Genomic DNA, 25,050 nt, shown 5'->3' on the forward strand with positions numbered 1-25,050 from the left:
TGAAGCAGTAAACTGCTTGCTTTGGCAGCAAATATACTAAAATTAAAGCAAAAAATAGACAAAGTGTTATCTAGTATAATGGGGGGAAAAAGGAAAGATCCAAATCAATTCAATTAGAAGTAAAAAAGCCAATGCCATAATGGATGCCACCAAAATCCAAAACATTATTAATAAATACTTAGAAATCCTGTTGTTCAAATAGGGAGAATCCAGAAAAAAATGGACAAATGCCCATACACATATGAATTGCCAAAGATGAGCCAAGAAGGAAAAAAATACCTGAATAATCCAATAACAGGCAAAGAAATTGAAGTAGTAATAAAAAAACTTAGCAACTAAGGAAAGTTCAGGATTTGATTGATTTACCACTGAAATCTATAAGAACTTTAGGGATGATCTAATGTCAGTACTCCTCAAACTAAGTACTCCCAATGTCATTACTGGAAGGTAGCATCACCGTGACTCCAAAACCAGACAAGGAAACAACTAAAAAGGAGAAATTATAGGCCAATCTCTTTAATGAACATAGACACAAAATTCCTCAAAAGATAGTGATAAACAAAATGTAACAAATCATCAAAAAGATCATACCTTATAACGAAGTCTGCTTCATCCTGGGGATGCAGGGATGGTTCAAGATATGCAAATCAATAACTATAATATATCACAAATAGGATAAGAATCACATGAACACCTCAATACATGCAGAAAAAGCCTATGACAAAATCCAATATCCATTCAAGTTTTTAAAAAAGCCTGAAAAAGGTAAGTATAAAAAGACTTTACCTCAATTAGATAAAAGCTATCTTAACAAAGCTACTTCCAGCATCATATTAGAAGGGAAAAAATGAAAAATATTCTCTTGAACATCAGGAACAACATAAGGATGTCCACTGTCACTGTTCCTCAATATAGTACAAGAAATATTAACCAGAGCAAGCAGGCAAGAGAATAAAAAAGGGATATGGATAGGAAAGGAAGAAACCAAATCATCATTATTTGCAGACGACATGATCTTCTACATAGAAGAACCCAAAAATTCCACCAAAAGACTCCTAGAATGAATCACTATATTCAGCAGGATAGCAAGACATAAAATCAAACACAGAAAAATAGCATGCCTGTATGCCAATAATGAACTCATTGAGCAAGAAATTAGGAAGATACCATTCATTAACTGCATCAATAAAAACTAAATACTCAGCAATTAACAAAGTGAAAGACTTCTACAATGCAAACTACAATACTCTGAAAATAAAGGATCAATGAGGATATAGAAAAATGCAAAGAAATCAAATCCCCTGTTCCTGAATAGGCAGAACCAATATTGTACACAAAAACAAACAGGTGGATCAATGGAGCAGATTACAGGATGCAAAAATTTCACACACATTCGGCTATCTGTTCTTTGACACAGGGTCAAAAACATCTGCTAGAGGAAAAATAGCCACTTTAGCAAGTGGAGCTGGGAAAATTAGCTATATATATGCATAGGATTAATCTAGAAACATCTCACTATGCCCTAAACTAAATTTAAAATGAACTAAAGATCTAAATATTAAAAGAGAAGAACTTAATTTGCTGGAAGATGAAAGAGGCAAAACTCTTTAAGACACGGGCATAGGGCAAGAACCACTGTTGCATAAGAAATAACAAAGATTCAACAAATGGGATTATAACAAATTAAAAGCTTCTGTATGGCAAAAGAAAAGATCAAAAGGATAAAAAGACAATGTATAGTGGTAAAAATCTTTGCCAGCTAGTCTTCAGACTAATACCTAGAGTATATAAAGAACTCTAACTAAAGAAAAAAACCCTCTCCAAATAAAAGACCTAATTTTAAAATGGCCAACTAAAATGAATAGATACTTCTCAGAAGAAATATAAATGGCTAATAACTTCATGAAAAAACATAACATCTCTGGCCATTAGAGAACTGCAAATTAAAACAACACTGAGATTTTGTCATACTCCATAAACAATGGCTATCATCAAGCACCTAACAATAATAATACATGCTGGCAAAGCAGTGGGGGACAAGAAACCTTTTCAAATTAGTGATAGAAACATAAACTAGTATTATCACTGTGGGAATCAGATGGAGATTCTTCAAAAAATTAAATCAAGAAATTCCATTCTATCCAGCTATTCTCTTTCTAGGTATCTTTCTGAAAATAATTCATGCATACAAACGTTTATAGCAGCACAATCCATAATAGTTAAATGTTAGAAATGGCCTATATGCTGATCGACAAGTGAATGAATAAATAAAACACTGTATTTATACACAATGGAGTACTACTCTGCTATAAGGAATGATAAACGTGGGTAATTTTTAGGAAAATAGATGTACCCTGAGATCATAAAGTAAAATAAATCAGATAGACAAGCTTAAATGTCAAGTAGTTTCTCTGAGAAACCCAAAATACAAATAAAGAGCAAAATAAAAGATGGGTAATAGAAAATAGGCAGTAGACCTTGGGCAAACATCAAGGAGACCAAGAGATAGAAGGAGGAGGGAGGGGGAAAAGGTAAAGGGTATATAAAAAGAATTATGATGTGTTATACACATATAAGAACTCCTCATGATGAATGCAATCATTATGTACTACAAATGTGTACTAATAAAAATTTAAAAAATCACCTCTAGTTGAGTAGACATGGTGAGATCTTTTAAGATAAAAACATTCACTCTTTAATGAGCAAGTGTGATATTCACTATTAGTATCTTGTAGATGCCTTTTATGGCTGGGGATTTAGCTCAGCGGCATAAGCACCTGCCTTGCAAGCAGGCAGTCGTGAGTTCAATCTCTGGTACTGGTAAAAAAAAAGATGCCTTTTATGAATTTGAGGAAGTAACTTTCTATTTCTACTTTACTGAAATATTTTTTATCAAAAGTAGGTGATGGATCTTTTTCAAGTACTCTGCATCCATGGCATCTGTTTAAATGTTCATGCTTTTCTCCTTAAGGTCAGTAATATGTATAATTAGACTAATTCTTTTTGACTTTACAATCCTAGAATTAATCCTGTTTGTATTTTCTGTTCTGCAACTGCTGGATTTAGTTTGCTAATTTTTATTTGTATCTTTGCATATGTATTTATGAAACTACTGGTGTATAACTTTCACTGTAATGTCTTCCTCCTTTTGTAAAATAAAAACACCATAGGAATGCCGGCTTCATAGAATGAAATGGAAAATGCATTCTCTTCAGTTTTCAGAACAGTTCATGAATTGCTGTTATTTCTTACATTTTTGACAGAATTCCCCAGTGAAGACATCTGGACCAAAATGACTGTCTCATGTACTGGCTTTTTATGGCTATTGTAACAAATTATCCCAAACTTGGTAACTTAAAACAACAGAAATTTATTTCCTTACAGAGAGAGAGACAGACAGACACACACATACATACGTCTAGGTGAAGAAAGCAAGTTGCAGAAAAGCATTTATGATAGGAATCCATTTGCATTTGTGTTCTTTCAAAGGAATATTAACAAATTTATTTCTGTACAGGAAACCTTCAGATTATTGAATCTATTGAATCTGAGTCACATTTTGTAATATAATTAAGGAACCAACTCCCCATGATGAATGCATTCACTATACACTACAAACAGTACTAATTTTAAAAAGGAAAAAATAAGAAAGGAAACCTAATCTCTATCAATGTGATTATTTCAGAACATGAACATGGAAATGATACTTTTCAAAGTATATTACATGCATTAGAAAAGAGTTGATTTAAGTCCCAACGCAGTCCTAAACGATTGTGTAAGGGATTTGATAGTGGTTGTCGCAAAAATGTAATCTTGGAATGAGAATGTAGTTTAGTGGTAGAGCATGTGCTTACAATACGCAAGGCTCTGTATTTGACCCCCAGTACCAGTAAAAAACAATTACTTAAATGGTGTAAAGGTAAACTTAAGTGGAAGTTGGTCTCAAACATGTGATCCCCCTGTCAAAGCCTCTCAAGTAGCTGGGATTATAGGTATGAGTCCCAACACAAAACTCACATTGGCTTTTTCCTAAGCTAATAATCTAAATATATTTACCTTTGGCAGCATGGGAGTATCCCGTTTCTTCTTCTTTTCTGAGTTAGGGTCATCCAGTAAGTCTGGCTCAAAAGTATAAAGTTCAGTAAGCTCATTCATAGTAAAATGACGCTCAACCTGCTGTTGATCAACAACTCGAAAAGATAGTGACTGCTTAGTTACTTGCCGATCATAAATTTTATCTTCCATGGTTCCCTTTGTAAAAAGAAGGTGCAACAATATGTAAATAAACACAATCTTCAAAATATAAAATTTAAGGAGAAATACAGCTACTGGATATATGAAATGGCAAAACATCAAGATAACATGATGTCATAAAGAAAACTCTCTAGTTTTAAATTATGAAGGATATTATCTGTTCAGAAGTTTATATGACAAATCAAAAAACTTCAGGGCTGATAAATCATAATCATAATCAATCACCTAACCAAAATGTTTCATGTGTTGCTTCACATATTTTTGTACTTGGTAAAAGTAGGAGAGCAAGGCAGATAGCAGGGTAAGCAGAAATAAAGGCATACATGCAATGAGAATTCAGTTAGCAAATGAAATTAGAATGCAAGAGACCAAATTAATCCCTTTTAAATGCAACAATCCCCATAAATCATCTTTATACATTACCTTCTGTAAATTGAAGACAAAAAACTAAAATGCCATATACATATACAACATTATAAACTAGAATATAAAAAAAATTCTATGTTTAAATATCATGAAAGAGTTCACAATGAGGTTATCCATCTTACTACATACTAAAATAAGCAAAAATCTACCACTGCAATTCAGCTTCTATTTGAAAAGCCCAGATTTGGAGGCAGGTGGAGAGTGTATTATTACATGCTCCCAACGCAGATTAACCAGTTTGAAGGGAAAGTTAATTTTATAAAGCTCTACTACCTTAAATGTACCTATTTCTTTGACAAGCTTCTTTTTTTTAAATATTTGAGTTTAAAGTAAATGACTGTAATAGTATTACCTAAAACTATTAAATATTCTTTTTATGTTTCCATGTTAGTACAATAAATTATTTTTTTATTTACCCACATTTGTCACATTAGGAGAATGCTAGTGGCCACTAAGAAACAAGTATTTTTCTCTGTGCAAATTGGGTATAGACACTGGCTTTTCTATACATGCTAACTAAATGAACTACAGATGTTTAACTTTCTTGAATTGGCAAGAAAATACTAAATCTGTTTATTCCTACAAAACAATCTAAACTTAAAAAGGTTGACATTACCTAAATGGATTACAAAGACAGACAGACAGACAGACAGAAAGAAAGAAAGAAAGAAAGAAAGAAAGAAAGAAAGAAAGAAGAGAGAAATCAAACTTGGGTTTTTTTGCTTTATTTATAGGAATAGTATTTCTTCAAAAACATATTTTATTAGTATATGTTTGTGAAACAATATATTCACCATAAGACATTGGTACACTTACATACTGCATGTTGATCCTTTGTACTTCCCCTTCTCCCCAGGAATGAAATTTTACAGTTTGCCTCTCTGTAGTACATATATGTTTTGTACCTCTAAAATATTAGTTTAATTTAACTTCTCAATATGAAAAAGTGAATATAAATTATAAACCTACCTGAGCTAAGAACCGATATACATAAACAGGCTTAGTTTGTCCAAAACGATAAACTCTGAATATACTCTGGATGTCATAAGATGGATTCCAAGAAGCATCAAATATAATTACTCGGTTAGCAGCTACCAGATTAATTCCAAGAGATCCTGCTTTGGTGGAAATGATAAACAATCGCCCTCTGAAAATGAAAATATAGAATAATGCTTCAGTAATTAATGTTTCATATATATTTTAATTATATGACTTTTTGATCCTTAGGTTTCTAAATAAGAGCTCAGAGAATTCATTTTTTTACACTCATAAGAAAATAAGACATATCCAAGCAGTCAGTTTTATGGTTGACATGATGAAGAATCTTACTGCCAGAAAATGAGAGTCTAATATAAGAATAAAAATGAATATACTGGGCAAGCACAGTGGTGCATTTCTGTAATCCCAGGTACTCAGACCAACACAGGATGGTAGCAAGTTCAAGGTCAGCTCAGTCAACTTGCATCAATTTTGTCTCAAAATTTCAAAAAAATGTTTGTATGTATGTGTGTGTGCGCATGTGCATGTAATACCTCAGTACTGGAAAAAAACAGGAACTATACGTGTATATGTACAATATATTCAAATTTTTACACAGTCAAGTTGACACACAAAATGACCATCATATCTTTGATGAAAAGAAGTTCTTAATTTTTAATTTTATCTATTTACCTTTTTTCTTTTTTTTCTCTATTTTTTTTTTTTTTTTTTTTTTTTTTTTTTTTGCTATGTAGTCTTGACTGGCCTGAACCTCAATATGTAGCCTAGATTGGCCTTCACCTTGTGGCCATCCTCCTTTGTGTGCCACAACACCCAGCCAGATGTTCTCAATTTTAAGAAGTGCAACTTTACAACCTTCCCTAAAAACTGAAAGAGTAATAAGATCCAAAATGTACAACAGATATTGTGATAATGAAAGGAAAAGAAAATGCTCAAAAGTAAAGAACAACTGGGATAGGGGAAAGGAGAAAAGAAGGGAAAAGATGATTTTTTATATACATATATATATATATATATATATATATATATATACACACACACACACACACTACTAATCTGTTATTTCATCTAAAAGAATAATTTGTGCTTTTATTGTTTGATCAACTACTAAGATAACAATGTGCAATATATAAATTAGTGTTAATTTTCTATTATTTTTAGGAATTCTATATCATTTCTGTCCTTTTTGTTTTGCTTTTTTAAAATAAAAAACCTTTCCTTTTATAATTAGTATTCATGTGTCCTATTTATGAAAATTTTTCTTACTTGAAAATGAGGAAAATAATCTTTCCTATTTCCTTCTAAAACCATCTTATTTAACTTTTAAATTGAAAATTACAATCTAACTGTAATTAGTTACATATCAGAGAAATTACAAACTAAAACTATGAAGATTTACCATTACATACCTATCACAACGGGAAAAATGAACAAATAATATCAAGTGATAGTGAAGACACAGAACAACCTAAACATACATATATATATATATATATATATATATATATATATATATATATGATCTTGGTAGGAAGACAAATTGGTACAACCAACTTTATAAATATATTTTTATTAATGCCTGTTAACTTTATAAAATATTGCATTACAATGCATATATTTTGATCATATCCACTCTCTCATGCCTGCCTTCCGCCTCGTTCTATCTCTTGCTTTCATCCCATTCTGCCTCCTCTTTCCCCTTATTTCTTCCTTTTTGTCAAATAATAGCAGGCTCTCTATTTTCATGTCATGTTTTTCAGATTAGACATATCAGACAAGACATGCAATACTTATTTTTTCAGTGTCTTATTTTGCATACCACGATCTTCAGTTCCATCAATTTTCCTCCATGATATGGCTAATTCTCTATTGTGTATGTATACCACATTCTCGTTATTCATTTTTGGTGGGCACCTAGGCTGGTTCCAGAACTTGATTATTGTGAATTGTGCTGCAATAAACACAGGTTTGCAGGAACCCCTATAGAGTACTGATTTTATATATCAAAGTGTAGCACAAGTAGATCAAACATTGGCTCTACTTTTAGTTTTTTAATGAACCTCCATACTGACTTTCATAGAGGTTATAGTAATTTATATTTCCTCCCTGCATCCTTGCTAGTTTCCCTGCTTTTCATATTCTTAATGATGGCTATTCTGACTGTAGTCCGATGAAATCTCAATGTAGTTTTGTTTGTTTGTTTTTTGTTACTGGGGATCAAACGTATGCCGCTGAGCTAAATCCCCAGCCCCTCAATGTAGTTTTGATTACCACTTCCACAATGGCTCACAATGTTGAACATACTAGTTATTTGTATTTTTTCTTTTGAGAAATTATCTTCTTAATTCATTTTCCCATTTACTGACTGGGCTTTTGATTTTTCTGGTGTTGTTTTTTTGAGCTTTTTATATATTCTAGATATTAATGCACTGTCAGAAGACTAAGATTTTCTCCCTGTCAGCTGTGCCAATTCAAGAAAGTTAAACATCTGTAGTTCATTTAGTTAGATATTAGGCCTCTGTACGAGGAGATGAAAAACTATTTCATTCTGAAGGTTGTCTCTTCTATAGGTTGTTTCATTTACTCTGCAGAAGATTCTTAATTTGATACAGTGGTAATGTCATTTGGTGATTCCTGATACGATTTCTTGTGCAATTTGGGGCTCTGTTCAAAAAGTTCTTGTTTCTACCTAATGTCAAGAGGTTTACATATTTTACCGTCTAGCAGGTTGTTTCTGTTTAATAGTTAGGCCCTTGATTCATTTTAGTTTAGGACATGAAAGATGTGAGTCAATCTACTAAATGTGTATAGCCAATTTTCCCAGTATCATTTGCTAAAGAGGTTATCTTTCCTCTGATGTACATGTGCTTGGGGATGTTTGTGCATACTCTGATCTGTTCCACTAATCTACATATTTGTCTCTTGTGCCAGCACCATGCTTTTTTTTTCTTTTTTGGTACCAGGAATTAAACTCATAACCTTGTGCTTGCCAGGTAGGTGCTCGTGCCACTGAGCTAAACCCTGGCAGCACCACGCTATTTTATGACCATAATTTTGTAATATAATTTGAAGTTAGATTGTGATGTTTTCTGTTTGTTCTTGTTGCCAAGGATTACTTTTGCTACTCTTGACCTCTTATGGTTCCATATGAATTTTAGGATTGTTTCCTACACAGTCTGTGAGGAAAGCTGTTAGTATTTTGATTGGAATTGCATTAAATCTAAGTATCAGTTTTATAAATATGGCCATTTTGACAATTTTGCTTACGCCTGTCCCAGAATAGGAGATAACATTCTATTTTTTGATATTCTCTTATGTCTCCTTCTTCAGAATACTACAGTTTTTATTGTAGAGGTCTTTTACTTCCTAGTAAATCTCCTAAATCTCTAGCATTTAATTTTTCTTGATATTATTTTAAATAGTATTGTTTTTGTAATTTCATTCTTAGTGAATTCATTATTGATTTACAGAATCCAAGATATACATGGCCTCTGTTAAGAATCAGATACCTGTAGCTATATGAGTTTGTTTCTAAGTCTTTTATGCAATTGGTTATTGTGATGCCTATTGTATATTACTATTGCCTTATTCTTTTTGGTTAGGACTGCTTTGAATATTCTGGGTTTTTTGTATTTCAAATGAATGTTCGGATTTTTTTTCTAGTTCTGTGAAGAATGTCTCTGGAATTTCAATAGGAATTGCACTGAACCTGTAGATTGCTTTTGGTAACATGGACATTTTAACAATATTAATTCTGCTAATCCATGGACATCGGGAGGTCTTTCCATATTCCAGTGTCTCCAATTTATTTCTTTAGTATTTTGTAATTTTCACTGTAGATGTCTTTTATTTCTTCGGTTAGGCTGATACTGAGTATTTTATTTTTTTCAAGTTATTGTGTATAGAATTATTTTCCTGATTTCCTGATTTCTTTGTCATTATTGGTATATAGAGAAAAAATATTTTGTCTTATACAGTTGATTTTGTATGATCATCTTGAAAAATGCTCTGGAAATATAAGCTAATGTGGAGGACCATTTTACTTTATTTGAGACAGAGTCTTACTATGCAGTGAGGCTGGCCTTGAACTAGCTCATGTAGCCCAGAACTCAGGGCAATCATCTTACCTCAGCCTCCCAAACCATACAGTATTCAATGAATACTTATCTAGAGTAGCTATCCATCCACTCTCTCTCTTCCCCCTTTCCCCTACCTCCTGCCCAAACTGATGTACCCTGAAAAATTGTCTCTAGAAATTAATGGAGAAACAAGATGCTTCCAAGATAAAGAGGAACTAGGGGAATTCGCAACCACCAGTCCAACTCTACAAATACTGCAGGACATTCTAAAGAGAGAGAAAAGCACCAGGATTTCAGGAACAGTGGCAGAGAGGCCTCAATAAATGGAGCAAAAAGTGAAATGAAGAAGACAAACAAACAACTAATGATGGAAAAAGAGCACAACACAAATGAGGCAGAGAAGGTTGGATATAATTTCTAATATAGATGGCCTAGATACACTAACTTAAGGAAAAAAAGAGAGAATTGCAGGCAGAATGGATTACGAGGTAGGGTCGACCAAGATGCTCTTTATAGGAAATATAATTAACCTGAAGAAGGGTATATTGACCAAAAATCAAATATGAAAAAACAGAACTCTATGTGATAGGGAACCAGAGAGTAATAGGGCCAACTGGACCAGTATTTATGGATCGGTTGGAAAGACAGGCTAATAGGTAAAGAAATACAACTAGAAATCAAGTCCAGGAGTGAGAAGGTTTGGAACCACTTAGGTAAATAGCAGGTTGCCCCCCCCCAATATAAATCCAAGGGTGTTGGGGAGACCCAAAATGCACAGTACACCCTGGGGGAGTGAAAGGGGAGGAATAGTCTTAAAAAAAGACAGCAGAAGATATTGCTAATAGTTTATCAGGAATTAAAACCCATATCACTCACACCACTCTGCTTAGATAGAACTTATTCCGTCCCAGTTTGTATACAAGCACTAGATCTGAGGGCACAGACAGCTATCCCCAAAATATCAGCATATAGCACAGTAATCATCTTTAGTTTTCTATTAACTTAATCTGGATCCCTATATAACTTAAACTGTTATATCATGACTGACTTAGTTAAATCTGATTTGTTCAATTGCTATTTGTTATTGACAGATTTTATTCAAAACTGTTAAGGTTGATAGTATCAAGTCTGAGAGTATAGACAACTATACTGAAAATGACAATGATTCACTATGATACCCAGTCTGTATTGATTACTACCTGGTTTTGTTATTCTACACTATCTCCAAAGTTGTATTTCTAGTAATACTGTTATATACTGATATATTCAATTATACTATATCTGATGATATAGCCAATTCTATTGGAGATAACAAGACACAACACAGTAACCATGGTAGAACTCCTTGTACAGCAGTTTATATGTCTATTTAGTTTTAGGTGTCTATAGGAATATGCTTTTTTTTTTGTCCTGCTTTGTTCTATTTCTCCCTCTAATACAGAAAGGATAGAAATTCATGTTAAGACTCATGCTTGTGTAAAATCTATAAACAGTTTATGAGAACTGATCTTATGACACATGATGAAATGAACAAATACTGTGAAGGAAAAAAAAGGCACTACAGTACCCAGTGCTGATTCTGGAGTGTCATAATGTTAAATCCAGCAATATTATTATTCTTTGTTCAGAGTGATTTTAGCCTGCTTTGGTTTGTTTAATCTCTACATAAATGAAGATAGGAATAAATGTATGTATGTTTTAGTGTATAGGATTGATAACCATTTCGCTAAGGTTTTATTAGATAGTTGAACAGAACTATTTGCAGTCTCACTGTTTGAATTCTCATTTATATGTTCCACTTTTGTATCTTGAACAATTATTTGTAAGAGGACAAAAAGTAAACATCAACTAGTGATTTATTACTGTTTATTTTTTCTTTGAAAGTATGTATTATTTCTACCTGTTTTCTGTTTTGTTTTGTCTTTCTTTAAATAAATTTTTTTTTAAAATTTAAGAAAAAAATTTTGAAACAGTATCTCACTAAATTGCTGAACTGCCCAGCTTTGGCTTGAATTTATAAATCTCTTACTTCAGCCTCCTAGAGACCTAGAATAACTGGCATGCACCATCACACCTAGCTAAATTTCACACTTATAAAAAATGACATTATCTGCACCATAGAATTAAGTAAAAAACATAAAATTATAAAACTTTTAGAACCATGATATGGGAAAAATGTGACCTAAAAGTGCCATCCCTGGGCATTTATGCTAAAGAAATGAATTTAGGTTCACACGAAAACCTGAATGGCATACACCTGCAATACCAACACTTTGAGAGGCTGAGACAGAGAATCACAAATTTAAGTCCTGCTTAATGTGACCTTACAAAAGAAAAGACCCTTTTATTTTAGGATGTGGCTCAGTGGTAGAGCAACCCCTGGGTTTTGACCCAGTACCACAAAAAAAAAAAAAAAAAAAAAACCAGATAAGCCACTACAACACCCGAATAAAAAAGTTAGATCTAAATATAATGTTCATAGAAGCTTTATTTGCAGTAGCCAAAGCAACAGATGAATGATGGAATACTACTCTGTAAAAATGAGGACAAAGCTGCTGTTGATACATGTGGCAACTTGGAAAGATTGCATATATTATATCATGCCATTTATGTAAGAGCCATTTCAGTTTTGTGGCCCGGGGGATTAAATCTAGACAGTGTTGAGCTACATGCTTATCTCTGTTTTAATAATTTTGAAACAAGGTCTTGCTAAATTGCTAGGCTGGCTTTGAAATTGTGATCCTCCTGCCTCAACCTCAGTAGCTGGGATTACTGTTCTGTACCACTACATCTGACATATGAGACAGTCTTCGTATGACAAAATTATAGAGATGAAAAACAAAGGAAGTCATTATCAGGGGTTGGAATAGTAGCAATGTTGGTGATATGGATGGTATGTGTGTAAAAGGATAGTGAGAGAGATCTCTGTGCTGACAGATAACTGTATTTCTGTATCTTGATGGCAGTGTTTTCACACATGATAAGATATATAAATACATTGGATTGGTATGCTAGTAAAGTTATGTAAGATCTAAATACTGGGGAAAATTAGCTGAAGGGTGTACAGCAATACTACTATCTTAGCAAGTTCTGTAAGTGTATAATTATTTCCAAATGAAAATAAAACAAAGGACATGGTGATAACTGACTACAATCTAACCTACTGAGGAGGCTGAAGCAGGAAGGCAGCTTGAGACCAAAAACCAGTAACAAATAAAACCAGAAACAAACAAACCCAATATCAAGCCAACCAGGGACCCTAAGACATATGGTCATTATGCTAAAGTTTATCTTAATGGGTTTTTTTATACCTTGCTAGCTGAAGTCATGGATTATATTCTATTTTCTAAAAATTTCTGAGTCATGAGAAATGAGAATACAGGTACAGTTATGCCTTGGTACCCAACTGATTTGAAACTCATCAAATTTAGTACTCAATACATTTTGACATGAATATTTCGTTTGGTACTTAATGTGCAAGCTAGAACTTGTTGGTGTGCATTGCCTTATGACTCTCTACTCATCAAAATCACTTTGGTATTTGTCATTTTGGTATTCATCATATCACCCAGAACCAATTAACAATAAACAATGGTGCCACTGTAATTTCAGGTATGTGTGAATTTACCCTGGAAATTACTCAAGAGTAACCCTCTAAATCCATCTAAAGAGATTTGTAATGTGAGAGCATGAAACAAAAACACACACACACACACACACACACACACACATATACACAAACTTACACACACACACACCCTAAATCACATATTTGAATTAGAGGTAATTCTGGCATATAGTTAGGGGTGACTAATAAGTAGGTGAAACTGACAGCTTAGCAGCCACATTTGAATGTTATTCCCTCTGATTATCAGGTATAAATGTTACCAACCAGATCATACATTATTATGATATTTAAAACGTTGAGCAACGGAGCAAGTCAAAGTTTCTTTTAACAAATTAGAGCTCTTAAATTTAAAAAGGTGTTTCCTAGCTGGCAGTTTTAGTATGCATCTGTTGTCTCATTTACTCAAGAACCTAAAACAGTAAGATCACCTGAGCCCAAAAGTTTAAGGACAGCCTGGACAAAATAATGAGACACTTTCTTTTTATCCTTTTTGGTAACAGAAATTTGTTAAGTAGTTTACACTCAGTCACCTTGAGCTTATTAGTATCCCAGGCTGGCCTTGAAAATGCAATCTTCCTGGACTTCTGGGAAAACATGATGGATAAATAGCAGCAACTACGGAGGCTCTCTGAGATAACCCGCTTAGATTCCAGGAATGGGGCGGTGCAAGGAGTCCTAAGCAAGGGGAGATTTACCCTGCTGATCCAGGAACGAACTAAGCTAAGAGAAAGCAACTGGAAACGCAATCCTGATGCTGTAACAGGAACAGATAAAATCTCAGTGTGGAAGCTGGAACCCGCACCACTGAAAGCCGCAATTTGAATTTCCTGCTGCCGCTGCTGTGTCCAATACGGCACAGCAGGGAGAGAGATGCGTGAAAGCTCTGAGAGTCAAATCAGCAAATGGATTGGAGAGCGGGTATGGCAGGGAGCCCTGCATCGACCTGTGGTGAGTGAGTGGAACGGGGACCCTTTCATAGAGTAGGAGGCTCCAGCAAAGGACATACTGGGACCAGGCAGACTAGCTGGAACAGGACACTGCAGTGACTTTAGTCGCATATTCCCCTCACAAGTGGGATTGGTGGGGAGCGCTTGGCCTGGGTGATGCCACTGACTAAGACCCACTAGGCTAGCCCAAACCAGGTCCCAGCGCCTGGAGGTGCACCCTAGCAGTGAAGCCTTCAGTAGGTTGACCTGGAGGGGCGGGCCCAGCAGAGGCTGCCCAGGTCTGTGTCTCCCTAGTACACTGCAGTAGGCGGGAACACCTAGCTGGCGCAATTCAAACAAACTGTAACCAACAAAGAAAGAAACTGGGCCTCTTATATTCGCTTGTATAAAAGGAACAAAAAATATGGGAAGAGGGAGCAACAAGAAAGAGGGAGCAACAAGAAAGAGGGAGCAACAAGAAAGGCTGCCAATCCTAAGAAACATGCAATAGCAGACACTGGCACCAATAGACATAAAGCGCTATCTCCGGAGCCTCATAGACGAGTTCAAAAGAGAAGTATTTAAAGAAATAAAGCAAGATATAAGTAGAATAGTTAGAGAAATGCTAAGCACCGCCCAAGAAAAAACAAAAGGTGGAATGGAAGAACAGAAAAAAAAGGGAGAATTGTTTGATGGAGAAAACAGATAAAACATAGAATACGTGAAGCAGGTTCAAAGAGATTACCATGAAACTAAAAACTCGAAATATGGCATAACAGCTTAAAAGAAACTAAGGATAGGTTATCTGAACTGGAGGGCAGATTTGTAATGTGAGAGCATGAAACGAAAAACTTCCTAAAAATAACAAGAAAACAAACAGCAATAGTACAAAGGCTAGAAGATGCTAAGAGGATCTATAACTTAAGAATTAAGAACATAAAAGAAGAAGGAGGGACACAAACAAATGGACTACAAAAGCTACTCACAGAAATAATCCAAGAGAATTTCCCTAATTTAGCAAAAGGTAAAGATACTCAGATGTATGAGGCATACAGGACTCTAGCCACCTACAACCCAAACAGAGCAACACCCACACATATAATAATCAAAATTCCAGAAATCCAATATAAGAACAGAATATTAAAAGCCGTCAGAGAAAAGAAATAGATCACTTACAAGGGAACACCCATCAGAATTACAACAGACTTCTTGGCACAAACCATCAAATCACGAAGAGCGTGGGGGGAAATAATTCAAGCTTTGAAAGACAATAACCTACAGCCAAGATTGATACATCCTGCACAACTGTCCCTAGAAATTGATAGAAAAACAAGGTGCTTCCAAGATAAAGAGGAACTAGGGGAATTTTCAATCATCAATTCAACTCTACAGAGATTACTGCGGGATATTCTAAAAATGAAAAATACCAATATTCCAGAAACAATGGCAGAGAGGCCACAATGAATGGGGCAGAAAGCGAAATGAAGAAGACAAACTGACAACAAACGACAGAAAAAGATCTCAACAGAAATGAGGAAGAGAAGATTGGATGGTAGGAACAAGACATTATAATATCTAGTGCTGATTTAGTATCATCTTGTTTTGAAGTCCCATCAAGCTTTTATTCTTCTGCCTCCATCGGTCTCAACAGGTTGTATCTTATTGGATTTTATTATATGTGATAATATGAACCAAAACTTTTATAGACAAGGAGATTATAAAGAAACCATTGTCCAATTTCTGATAGTTGGTTCTAAATACCCTGTAATACTGTCATTCTCTTGAATGGTTTCACATTGTCTCGATATGTTTGGTGCTACAGTATATGAAGTTATACTCAAAGATTTCAAGGAAAGAGACACTATGGTAACTACTTTTATGTCAGGATATCTTGTGGTGAAACACTATTTTGCTTAAATGGTTACGCTTTGACCTGCGCTGTTTTGTTGTTATGCCCTCTTTGATCTCAATCTCCTTTTTTTAATTATTTACTTTTTTATTTTTATCTTCTTAATTAAGGGAAAAATAAAAAAATAGAAGAATACATTGTAGTAACCCACTTTGATTTCCTAATAACTTGATTTGAAACCCTGTATTGCCCTCACCATCTTGGTTTGACCGATATTCCCCTATTCTGCTTTGCTTGATAGTACCAAGTTCAAAAGTATAGGCAACAACTGTGACAATAAGATTCATTATGATGCCCATTCTCATTGACTATTATCTTCTTTTAAAGTCCTGTAATGTCTCCAATGTTTTGGTTTTATTCTTTACTGTTTTGCTCAATTTTATTATAACTGATGATATAGGCAATTCTTTTTAAGATAGTAAGAGACAGTATGGTAACCATTGTTGATCACCTTGTATTTTGTTTTTACATTATGTATTATGTCCATCCTTTTGATTTGACTGACTGTGTTCTGTTATGTCACATTTGGTTTTACTCTCTTCAAAAAAAGTAATAAGGACTGTGGGAGTAATAAAACCCAAAATGTGTAATTGTCATTGTACAAAAGAAAGGAAAAGAAAGTGTTCTAAAGGATACAACTGCAAATGTGTTTAGGTGTGTAAGGATAGATGACCATATTACTAAGTTTTTGTTGGATCATTGAACAAAACTGTTTGTAGTCTCATTGTTTGAAAGTCCACTTTATATTGTAACTTGAACAACTATTTCTAAGATAACAACATGTAATGTATTAACTAGTGATTTCCTACTGTCCATTCTTTCTGAAATTCTGTATAACTTGTACCCTTTTTCTGTTTTTTTTTTCTTTTTCTCCTTAAATAAAATTAAAAAAAAAAAAAAGAAAATGCAATCTTCCTGCCTATGTACTATCAAATGCTGGGATTACAGGTGTGCCCTATGACACTTAGTGTGACACCTTGTGTCTTAAAATGTTTAAAATTTTAAAAGTAAAATGATAAATTAAACAAAATTACTTCTTCATCCATGTTCAGGTAATACTTTTTTAAAAAATTTGTGTATTTTTATGATATATAATAAATATATATTGAAACCTGATCCTTTTTATCTTTCCCTTCTAATGCCCTACCATTTCCTCTATCCTCAGACCTCCTTCCCAACTATCCCGTTTCCTATCATCTTTTATTTTGTTCTTAAAATTATTTATATATTTTGTCCTTCTCAAATAAGAAAAATTATGTGATACTAAACTTTCTCTGCTTGGTTTATTTCATTCAGCATTTTTGTCTCAAGGTCCATCTGTTTTTCTACAAGTGATTCCAATTTATCTTTCTTTAGAGCTCAGTAGTTCTTCTTTTTTTGTCAAGGGGGCAGTTTACTGGGGATTGAACTCACAACCTTACACTTGCTAGGTAGGCCCCGTGCCACTGAGCTATATCCCCAGCCCCTCGGTAGTAATTTTTTAAGAGATGAGAATAATAAAAAGTATTCTTTAAGCAGTTTGATCGTTGATTGTATACTTCTCTAACTTAATTATACTAAAAATGTATTTAGGGAACTCAGTTTTCATACCTTTTTAATAAATAATATCCTTTATAAGATTAGTGGAACATCTCTGGATTTCAGCTTTGATCTAGTTTATGACTGTGACAGAATTACAAAAATGTTTTACACATACAGAATAATAACTGTAATAATTTAAAATATTTAAGGTATATCTTAGTCATCTTCCCATTAAAGTACCTTATTTACTTTATCTTTTTCTAAAAGATCAGGCATTTACACCTTTGTGTATAATGTGTATGTTCTTTTATATGTTTATAGGTATATGTGCATATGTGTAAAATTGTGTGTGTGTGTGTATATATATATATATATATATACATATATATATGTATATTTCTTTTCCAAAAGCAATTCAATTTTGTCAATTACTCAGTGTTAAAACCAACATCATCAATAATGCAGACATAAAGTACCTTATATCTGCAGTGGTTTAATGAATATGATTCAGATTTCCACAATGGAAAAAGATATCAGGAAAACTTTATTAACTTAAAAACACTCAGTTGTAGACATGTCAACTCTCCATAATGAACAGAATCATTACATACTGCAAATATGTATTAATACATTTTTTACAACCTCAATAGGTTTATCAGCAAAAATATTAAACATCGCCAGGAAGCACATGAAAAAGCTGTCAATATAATGTATCATCAGGAAAATGGAACTAGTATCACACAAAACACCATTACATATCTACTAAACTACCTAAAACAACTCATTAGGACATAAAAACACTAAGTGCTGACATGGTGGCAGAATAACTAGAACTTCTCATACACTGCTGATGGAAAAGCAAAATTAAACAGTCACTTTGGAAAACTGGAAGTTTCTATGAAAATAAACATATATTTAGTGTACGACTCACTATTACAAATCTGAATTTTCATTAAACTGAGGAAAATATCCATGTTTAGAGAAAAACTTGTACATGAATATTTAGAGCAGCTTTAATTTTAGATGCAAAACTCGGAAACAACTCAAATCTCTCTCAAGTGGAACTAGCTAAACAAACAATAATACAATGTTATACTCAACTGCTACTTTAGCAGTAAAAACCAATAACTTATTAATATCTGCACCAACAAAGATGAATCTCAAATGCATTTCACTAAGTGAAACAAGTGACATTCAAATGGCTGCACAGTGCTTAATAAGAGTATTTGCCAAGAATGCATGAGGCCATGAGTAAAATATTCAGTGTCTCAAAAATGAGTAACAAGGGACTGAGGATTTAGCTCAGCGGCATAAGCGCCTGCATGCAAGTGTGCGGTTGTGAGTTCCATCCTTGGTACCAATTAAAAAAACAAACATAAATGAGTAAAAAGAGAAAAAAAGGGGGGCTACAAAATGTGTGACTGCAGATACGGTTCAGTGGTATAACACATGCTTAGTTTGAAACCTTGATTTTGATCCCTATGTCAAAAATTAAAAATTGAAAAAAATTACAAAAAACAAAAAAAATGTGATTATAGAAATGAATCTGGGGCAGCGTGCATACTTGTACGTGTGATAAAAAATGGTTTTGTATCTTGCTTTTCATTTGTTAAAAACTGTAGAAGTATAACTTAAAAACTGACATTTTATTCCACATAAATTACAAATAAATTTGAAAAAATCTATACATGCTAATTTTATAAGGTTCCCAAATACCCGTACATCAAGAATAAGGAAAATAAGAAAATACACTTAATATAATTCACCTTGAGATAAATGTCTGTCAAGGAGACATAAGCAGGACCTAAGAAAATCCAGAACATGTAATTTATTTATTTATTTATCGGTACTGGAGATCGAACTCACGGCCACACGCTTGCAAGGCAGGTGCTTATGCTGCTGAGCTAAATCCCCAGCCCCAGAACATGTAATTTTTAAGAACACTTTCTGAAGGAACAACATGCTTTTTCTAGTGGCTCTTCAAATTTACATTCCCACTAGCACTGCACAAGAACTGCATTTTCTTCATATCCTCTATTATCTTTTTATGCCTAGTGCTCTATTTTTGAAATATCCATAACAATGGAACAAAATAAAAATTTTTTTGTAAAATTCTATACATTTTTATAAAATTCTATACATACAACTAGATGTGGTGGCCTACATTTGTAATATCAGCACTCAGGAAGGCTGAGGCAGAAGGATTGCCCATTCCAGCCCAGCCTGGGTAACTCAGTGACTTACTAAGAACCTGTGTCAAAATATAAAATGGGCTGGGGATTACAGGTCAGTGTGAAGACCTTGAGTTCAACTCCCACTAATGGGGAAAAAAAAAACCTACAGATAGAGAGAAAATGATTCATACCTCACATTAGTTTCATCATTAAATTCTTCAGCCCACTTCTTCCTTGACTGTGCAGTAGTAGAACCATCTAAACGGTAATAGTCAATGTTTCGGAGCCACTTCCCTTCACCTGAAAATTTAATAAGCAAACACTTTAAAAGGGATTTGATATATTTTCTGATAGTAGTAGATTTTCCTCCCTACCGACCACTTAAAAGTGGGCTATACATAGTCTGTATAGTAACACACATACTTTTCTTAATCAAGGGGTACTTATTATATTATAAGTAAATTCATCACAGGTTTCTTTCAAAGAGATATTGATAATCATACATATTTAAAAAATATGTTTCACCTATAGAAGAATTTTTTTTTCTTTTTTTTTTTAGGATCTTGCTATGTAGTTTAGGCTGGTCTTCAACTCACTATGTATCCCAGGCTAGCTTTGAACTTGTGGCAATCCTCCTGCCTCACTTTCCTGAGTGCTAAGATTACACCACCAACACCACATTTGGCTTGAAAATTTCCTAAAAGTGTTTAACTACAACTCTTCCAAACATTATGAGTAAATTAACTACGCTTTGTTTACAAAGTTTCTTTTTAATTAAATTAGTAACTGGACAAATTTTTGTTTCATTATTAACAACTAGATAATAATCACATAAAAACCAGAAACAAAGAATGCTTTTATTTATTCATTGAGCAAATCCTATTATATATCAAAAATTTTTATTGGCTAGTCAAAAATTTCAGCACATATTTCATTTCATTGGTATTGTTTGTGTGTGTATGTGTGTGCATGCACATATGGGATATAAAGACTGAAATGTTTAATTTGGTGATTCAACATGTCAAATTTTAGACAGTGAATGGCTCATTTCCCTGAGCACCTGCACACCCTATTATCTACCTACAATAAGTCCTTCTCATGCGTCTTCTTTTACTGACATGTCCTGAAAATTCTTTTTTCTGTGAAGGCTATCAGCAAACCTGCAACCTTATTTTAAAAGGAAGGGTGAAATTCCTTACTTGGGGACACTCAGGCCCAGCCCAGTGAATTTATCTTTGTGACCACAAAGAGACCTAAAAAGAGACAGGGAGACTGTAGAGATCTCAACTTTGGTTGGGTAAGTGCAGCCAAATGGCTTTTAATTTAGTTTCTTTCTTTGTCCTCACTTTCCCCATCTCTTAGGTCTCTGGAGTGTAGGTTTTCTCTGAAGCATAGTTTATCTTTTTCTTTCCATCAGCAGCCATAGGGGCTTTTGGTTTCTTTTCCAGCAGGCACAGATGCTTATGCCCCTAGAAAATGAATGCTTATACATAAACACAATGAAGACAAGAAGTGTTTGCTCCCTCTGACTGGAAATGGAAAGACATGTCAGGAGGCACCACTCCAAGATACGTAGCAGTTGCAGTGGGCATAGACAGCTGCATAGAAAATGAATGATTACTCAGACATTAGACTTGCTTGGTTCAATCATTGAGGAGATCAGAGGGCCCATTCAACAGACAGCATCCAGAATTAGGGAAACTTCCAGGAGCAGTACCAATGCCAAAAATTCTCAGCCTTTCATTTAGAATATCAGTGTTAAGAGAAAAATGCAGCTTGGAAAAGAAGTTGTCTTGAGGGGAGGCAGGTTTTGGAGAAAGGGAAAGGACAACAGCCGGACACAAAATGTTGCGTTAATCTAAACTTCTTGTTGTTTAACCATTCACTCCTCACAGAGCCTGCATGTTTTTGTCCCACAGTTTAACAGTTCCCTGCTAGGCTAATTCCCCCACATAACAGTGTCCCTGAGTATTCCTTTAGGTTAGCACTACACACCGTCCTGGGTTAGATGGGACTATGAAAAATGTAGATTGTCCAGGGAGACACAAATAAGAATGAAGCCCCCATCCAGTGTCTCATGCACAGTTCCTCACGCAGCCAGCAGTGGGAGACACAATCCTGAGGCACACTGAAAAAACTGGCCTCCAAATCAAAGTAGAAGAAGCAATCTCCAAAGCATATACATAGCTGGGACCTTAACATATTAGCTTCAGGGAGGCTCTCTAAACTGCTCTGTGGATCTCTCTCAAAACTGAAGGGTATAAGTTGAGTTTGCCTGACGCCACAGTTCCCCTATTTGAATGGCTAGGAACATATCCTAAGCTGTGCATATTCTAGTGGTCAACCAAATTATACCTGATGCTATCCATTGAAACTGGTAAAGTCTATGGACTCAAACTAAGAAGGAACCCAGTGGTTTACTTTTTTCCCTCCCTTTCTCCTAAGAAAGCTACATTCCCTCCTTGTTCCTTGTCCATTCTTTCACAATCACGCTTGCATCTGTTAAAACAAAACAAAATAAACTCCTCAAATCCTTTAACTTTATTTTCTGTTACCAGAGAAAAGTAAGCAGCTAGAGGATAAAAGAGCCTACCATATCCCACCACATGGGAGGGGAAAAGGGAAGAACATGGCCTTGTTTTGTTTGTTTGTTTGTTTTCAAGTTGAGATGGGGTCATGCTATGTAGTCCAGGCTGGCCTTGAACTTATGACAGTCCTCCTGCCTCAACCTCCTGAGTGCTGTGATTGCAGGTGTATGACATCAGACCCAGCTCTGTTTTCCTTGATATGTGATCTGTAGTTAGGTAAAATCCCCAGACTTTATCATCTGCAAAGTTTCTTACGTCTGTGTGTTACAAGTTACTAGACAGAACAATCTTTGGGGTAAATTTTTGAGTAAATCCTAGGTGTTGTGTACAACCTTTCCTTGCTAACCTGATAAGATGTTGAAATAGTCATGTTCTAGGAACAACGACATTTTTTCTGAAATGATAGAAAACAGAGTAGAACTACAGTAACAGGGCAGGGATGCTCTCTTGGGAAGTTCAATCTGGAAAATGGACAATACAGAAAGGTCAGTCCACAGTGAGTTTTTGCCACTGTGTTCACTCTTACAATGTAGCCTATCCTCATGCTGTAGGGTATGCTTCTTTTCTTATTTTTCCATAGCCCAAACTCATTCTGCAGAGTCTGTTTCTTTCCCTAACTTCAATAAAACTTTGCTACCATTTGTCCTTGTCTCGATCAATTCTTTTCCCAGTATAGAAAGAACCTAGAAACCAAATCTAGAAGGAGACTCCAACATGCAAAAATGTAGTAACAGTAATGTTTTTAAAAAGTTGATTTATTTATGTCTTATTTTTTTCAGTTACAAAAAGGCATATACATCTATGTTGAGAGAGATGCTAGGATAAAAAAGGTAAGAAGAGATTGGAGTTACATTTGTATCAGTCACTTGAGTAGGATAATTATTAAATAACCTAGCCAAAAATGAATGGAAATGTTATATTTTTAAAAAAACATTTGAACATACTTTTTGTGATAATGCAAATGAACAATTTCTAATACCACTTGCATAAATTCAATACTGAAAAACAAACAGCCAATAAAGGTTAGTAGATAAGAACACACTTGCCTATTTCCCAAATTGAATCTTTACTTCAAAATTTCCACTTAGAGTAAATAAACATCTTGTAGCTCAGTTTTTTTTAAAAATATAAATATGGGGATAATCAGAGTACCTGCTACAGAAGGTTATTGAGAAGATTTAAATTATGTCTATCTCTACCACAACACATATTACAGACTGAGAATTTCTTATCAGGATGCTTGGAACCACAAGTGTTTGAGATTTTAGAGGTGTTTGGATTTTGAAATATTTGCATAAACTACCACTTGAGCATTCCTAACCTTGTAATATGAAATCTAAAATGCTCCAACATCTGAAACTTTTAAAGTATCATATCAGTGCTTTAAGATTCAGATTTCAGAGTATTTTGGTTTCTCACTTTTCAGATGAGAGATGTTCAAGCTGTATTGTATGTTTGATCAACCTCTATAATATAATTTCCTTGAATACTCACTGACCCTCCTTTAGTCCCCAATACCCAATGATTGTTATAGTAATAGTGGTAACAGTAACTCAAAAATAGACTGAACTTAACAGCTTTAAAAAACCTTCTGAAGTCAATTTATAAACTCAATACAACAAATTGGTTAACCTTACTAGTACTCAGAAGGCATTATAAAACCACTAAGATAGCTCAGCATGGGGGTATGTGCCTATAATCCCAGCACTGGGAACTCTTCAGTAGGAATATCTTGAGTTTGAGGCTAGCTTGGTCTACACAGTGTGTTCATGGCCAGCCTGGGCTACATAGTGAGACCTTGGCTCAAATCAAACAAAACAAAAACATTAAAATGTTGAAAAACTTGACTGTGGTGATAATATATATGTGTGCATATACTAAAATCACTGGATTCTACACTTTAAATGGGCAAATAGTATAGAACGTGAATTGTTATACATTAATAAAGCTGCTTAACTAAGTATGATGGACTATATCTAGTTGGGAAGTCTAGGGAAAGGGACTGCAAGTTTGAGTTTGGGTAAGTTAGTGTGGTCCTGTCCCAAAATAAAATTTTAAAAAAGGCTTGGAATACAGTGTAGTACCACAAATTTATTTTAAAAAATTAAAAATCTGTTTAAAAAATTAATTTATCACTGGGTATGACAATACATGCCTGTAATTTCAGCACTTGGGAGGCTGAGGCAGGAGGACCACTGCAAATTTCAGGCCAATCTGGGTTATATAGCAAGACTCTGCCTCAAAAGAAAAATGTTACTGTATCCTACAATCCCAACAATAAAGATTACTATATTACTATATTAGAGATTTTGATAAGTAAATTTTAGCTGCTCTTGTCACAATACATTCAACTATATAAGATGACAGATGAGTTAATCTGATTCACTACAGAGACTATTTTACTATTTGTATCTCATATCATGTTATAAAATTAAAATATACACAAGTAAAATATTTTAAAAATAAAAGACTAGATATAGTTTGATAAAGACAAGAAGAAAATATAGGAATAAAATATGTTAGGGTTCTGAGACTTTGGATAGTTT

The 25,050-nt window shown here is 34.2% G+C and overlaps 1 protein-coding gene across 7 annotated transcripts in view; it reads right to left on the reverse strand.

Moving 5' to 3' along the window:
- Atrx (ATRX chromatin remodeler) overlaps positions 1-25,050 on the reverse strand; it is a 292,107-nt gene that overhangs the window by 32,961 nt on the left and 234,096 nt on the right. For all 7 annotated transcript variants that reach the window (XM_063246118.1, XM_013153686.3, XM_013153684.3 and 4 more), the window contains 3 exons: positions 20,108-20,216; positions 5,650-5,827; positions 4,057-4,251 (listed from right to left, as the gene is read on the reverse strand). In XM_063246118.1, the coding sequence (XP_063102188.1) occupies positions 4,057-4,251; positions 5,650-5,827; positions 20,108-20,216 (482 nt within the window). The remainder of the gene's footprint in view (positions 1-4,056; positions 4,252-5,649; positions 5,828-20,107; positions 20,217-25,050) is intronic.

Source organism: Cavia porcellus, unplaced genomic scaffold, assembly GCF_034190915.1.
Source record: "Cavia porcellus strain 051 isolate PalLab524CR breed Dunkin Hartley unplaced genomic scaffold, mCavPor4.1 scaffold_3, whole genome shotgun sequence".
NCBI classification, from domain to species: Eukaryota; Metazoa; Chordata; class Mammalia; order Rodentia; family Caviidae; genus Cavia; species Cavia porcellus.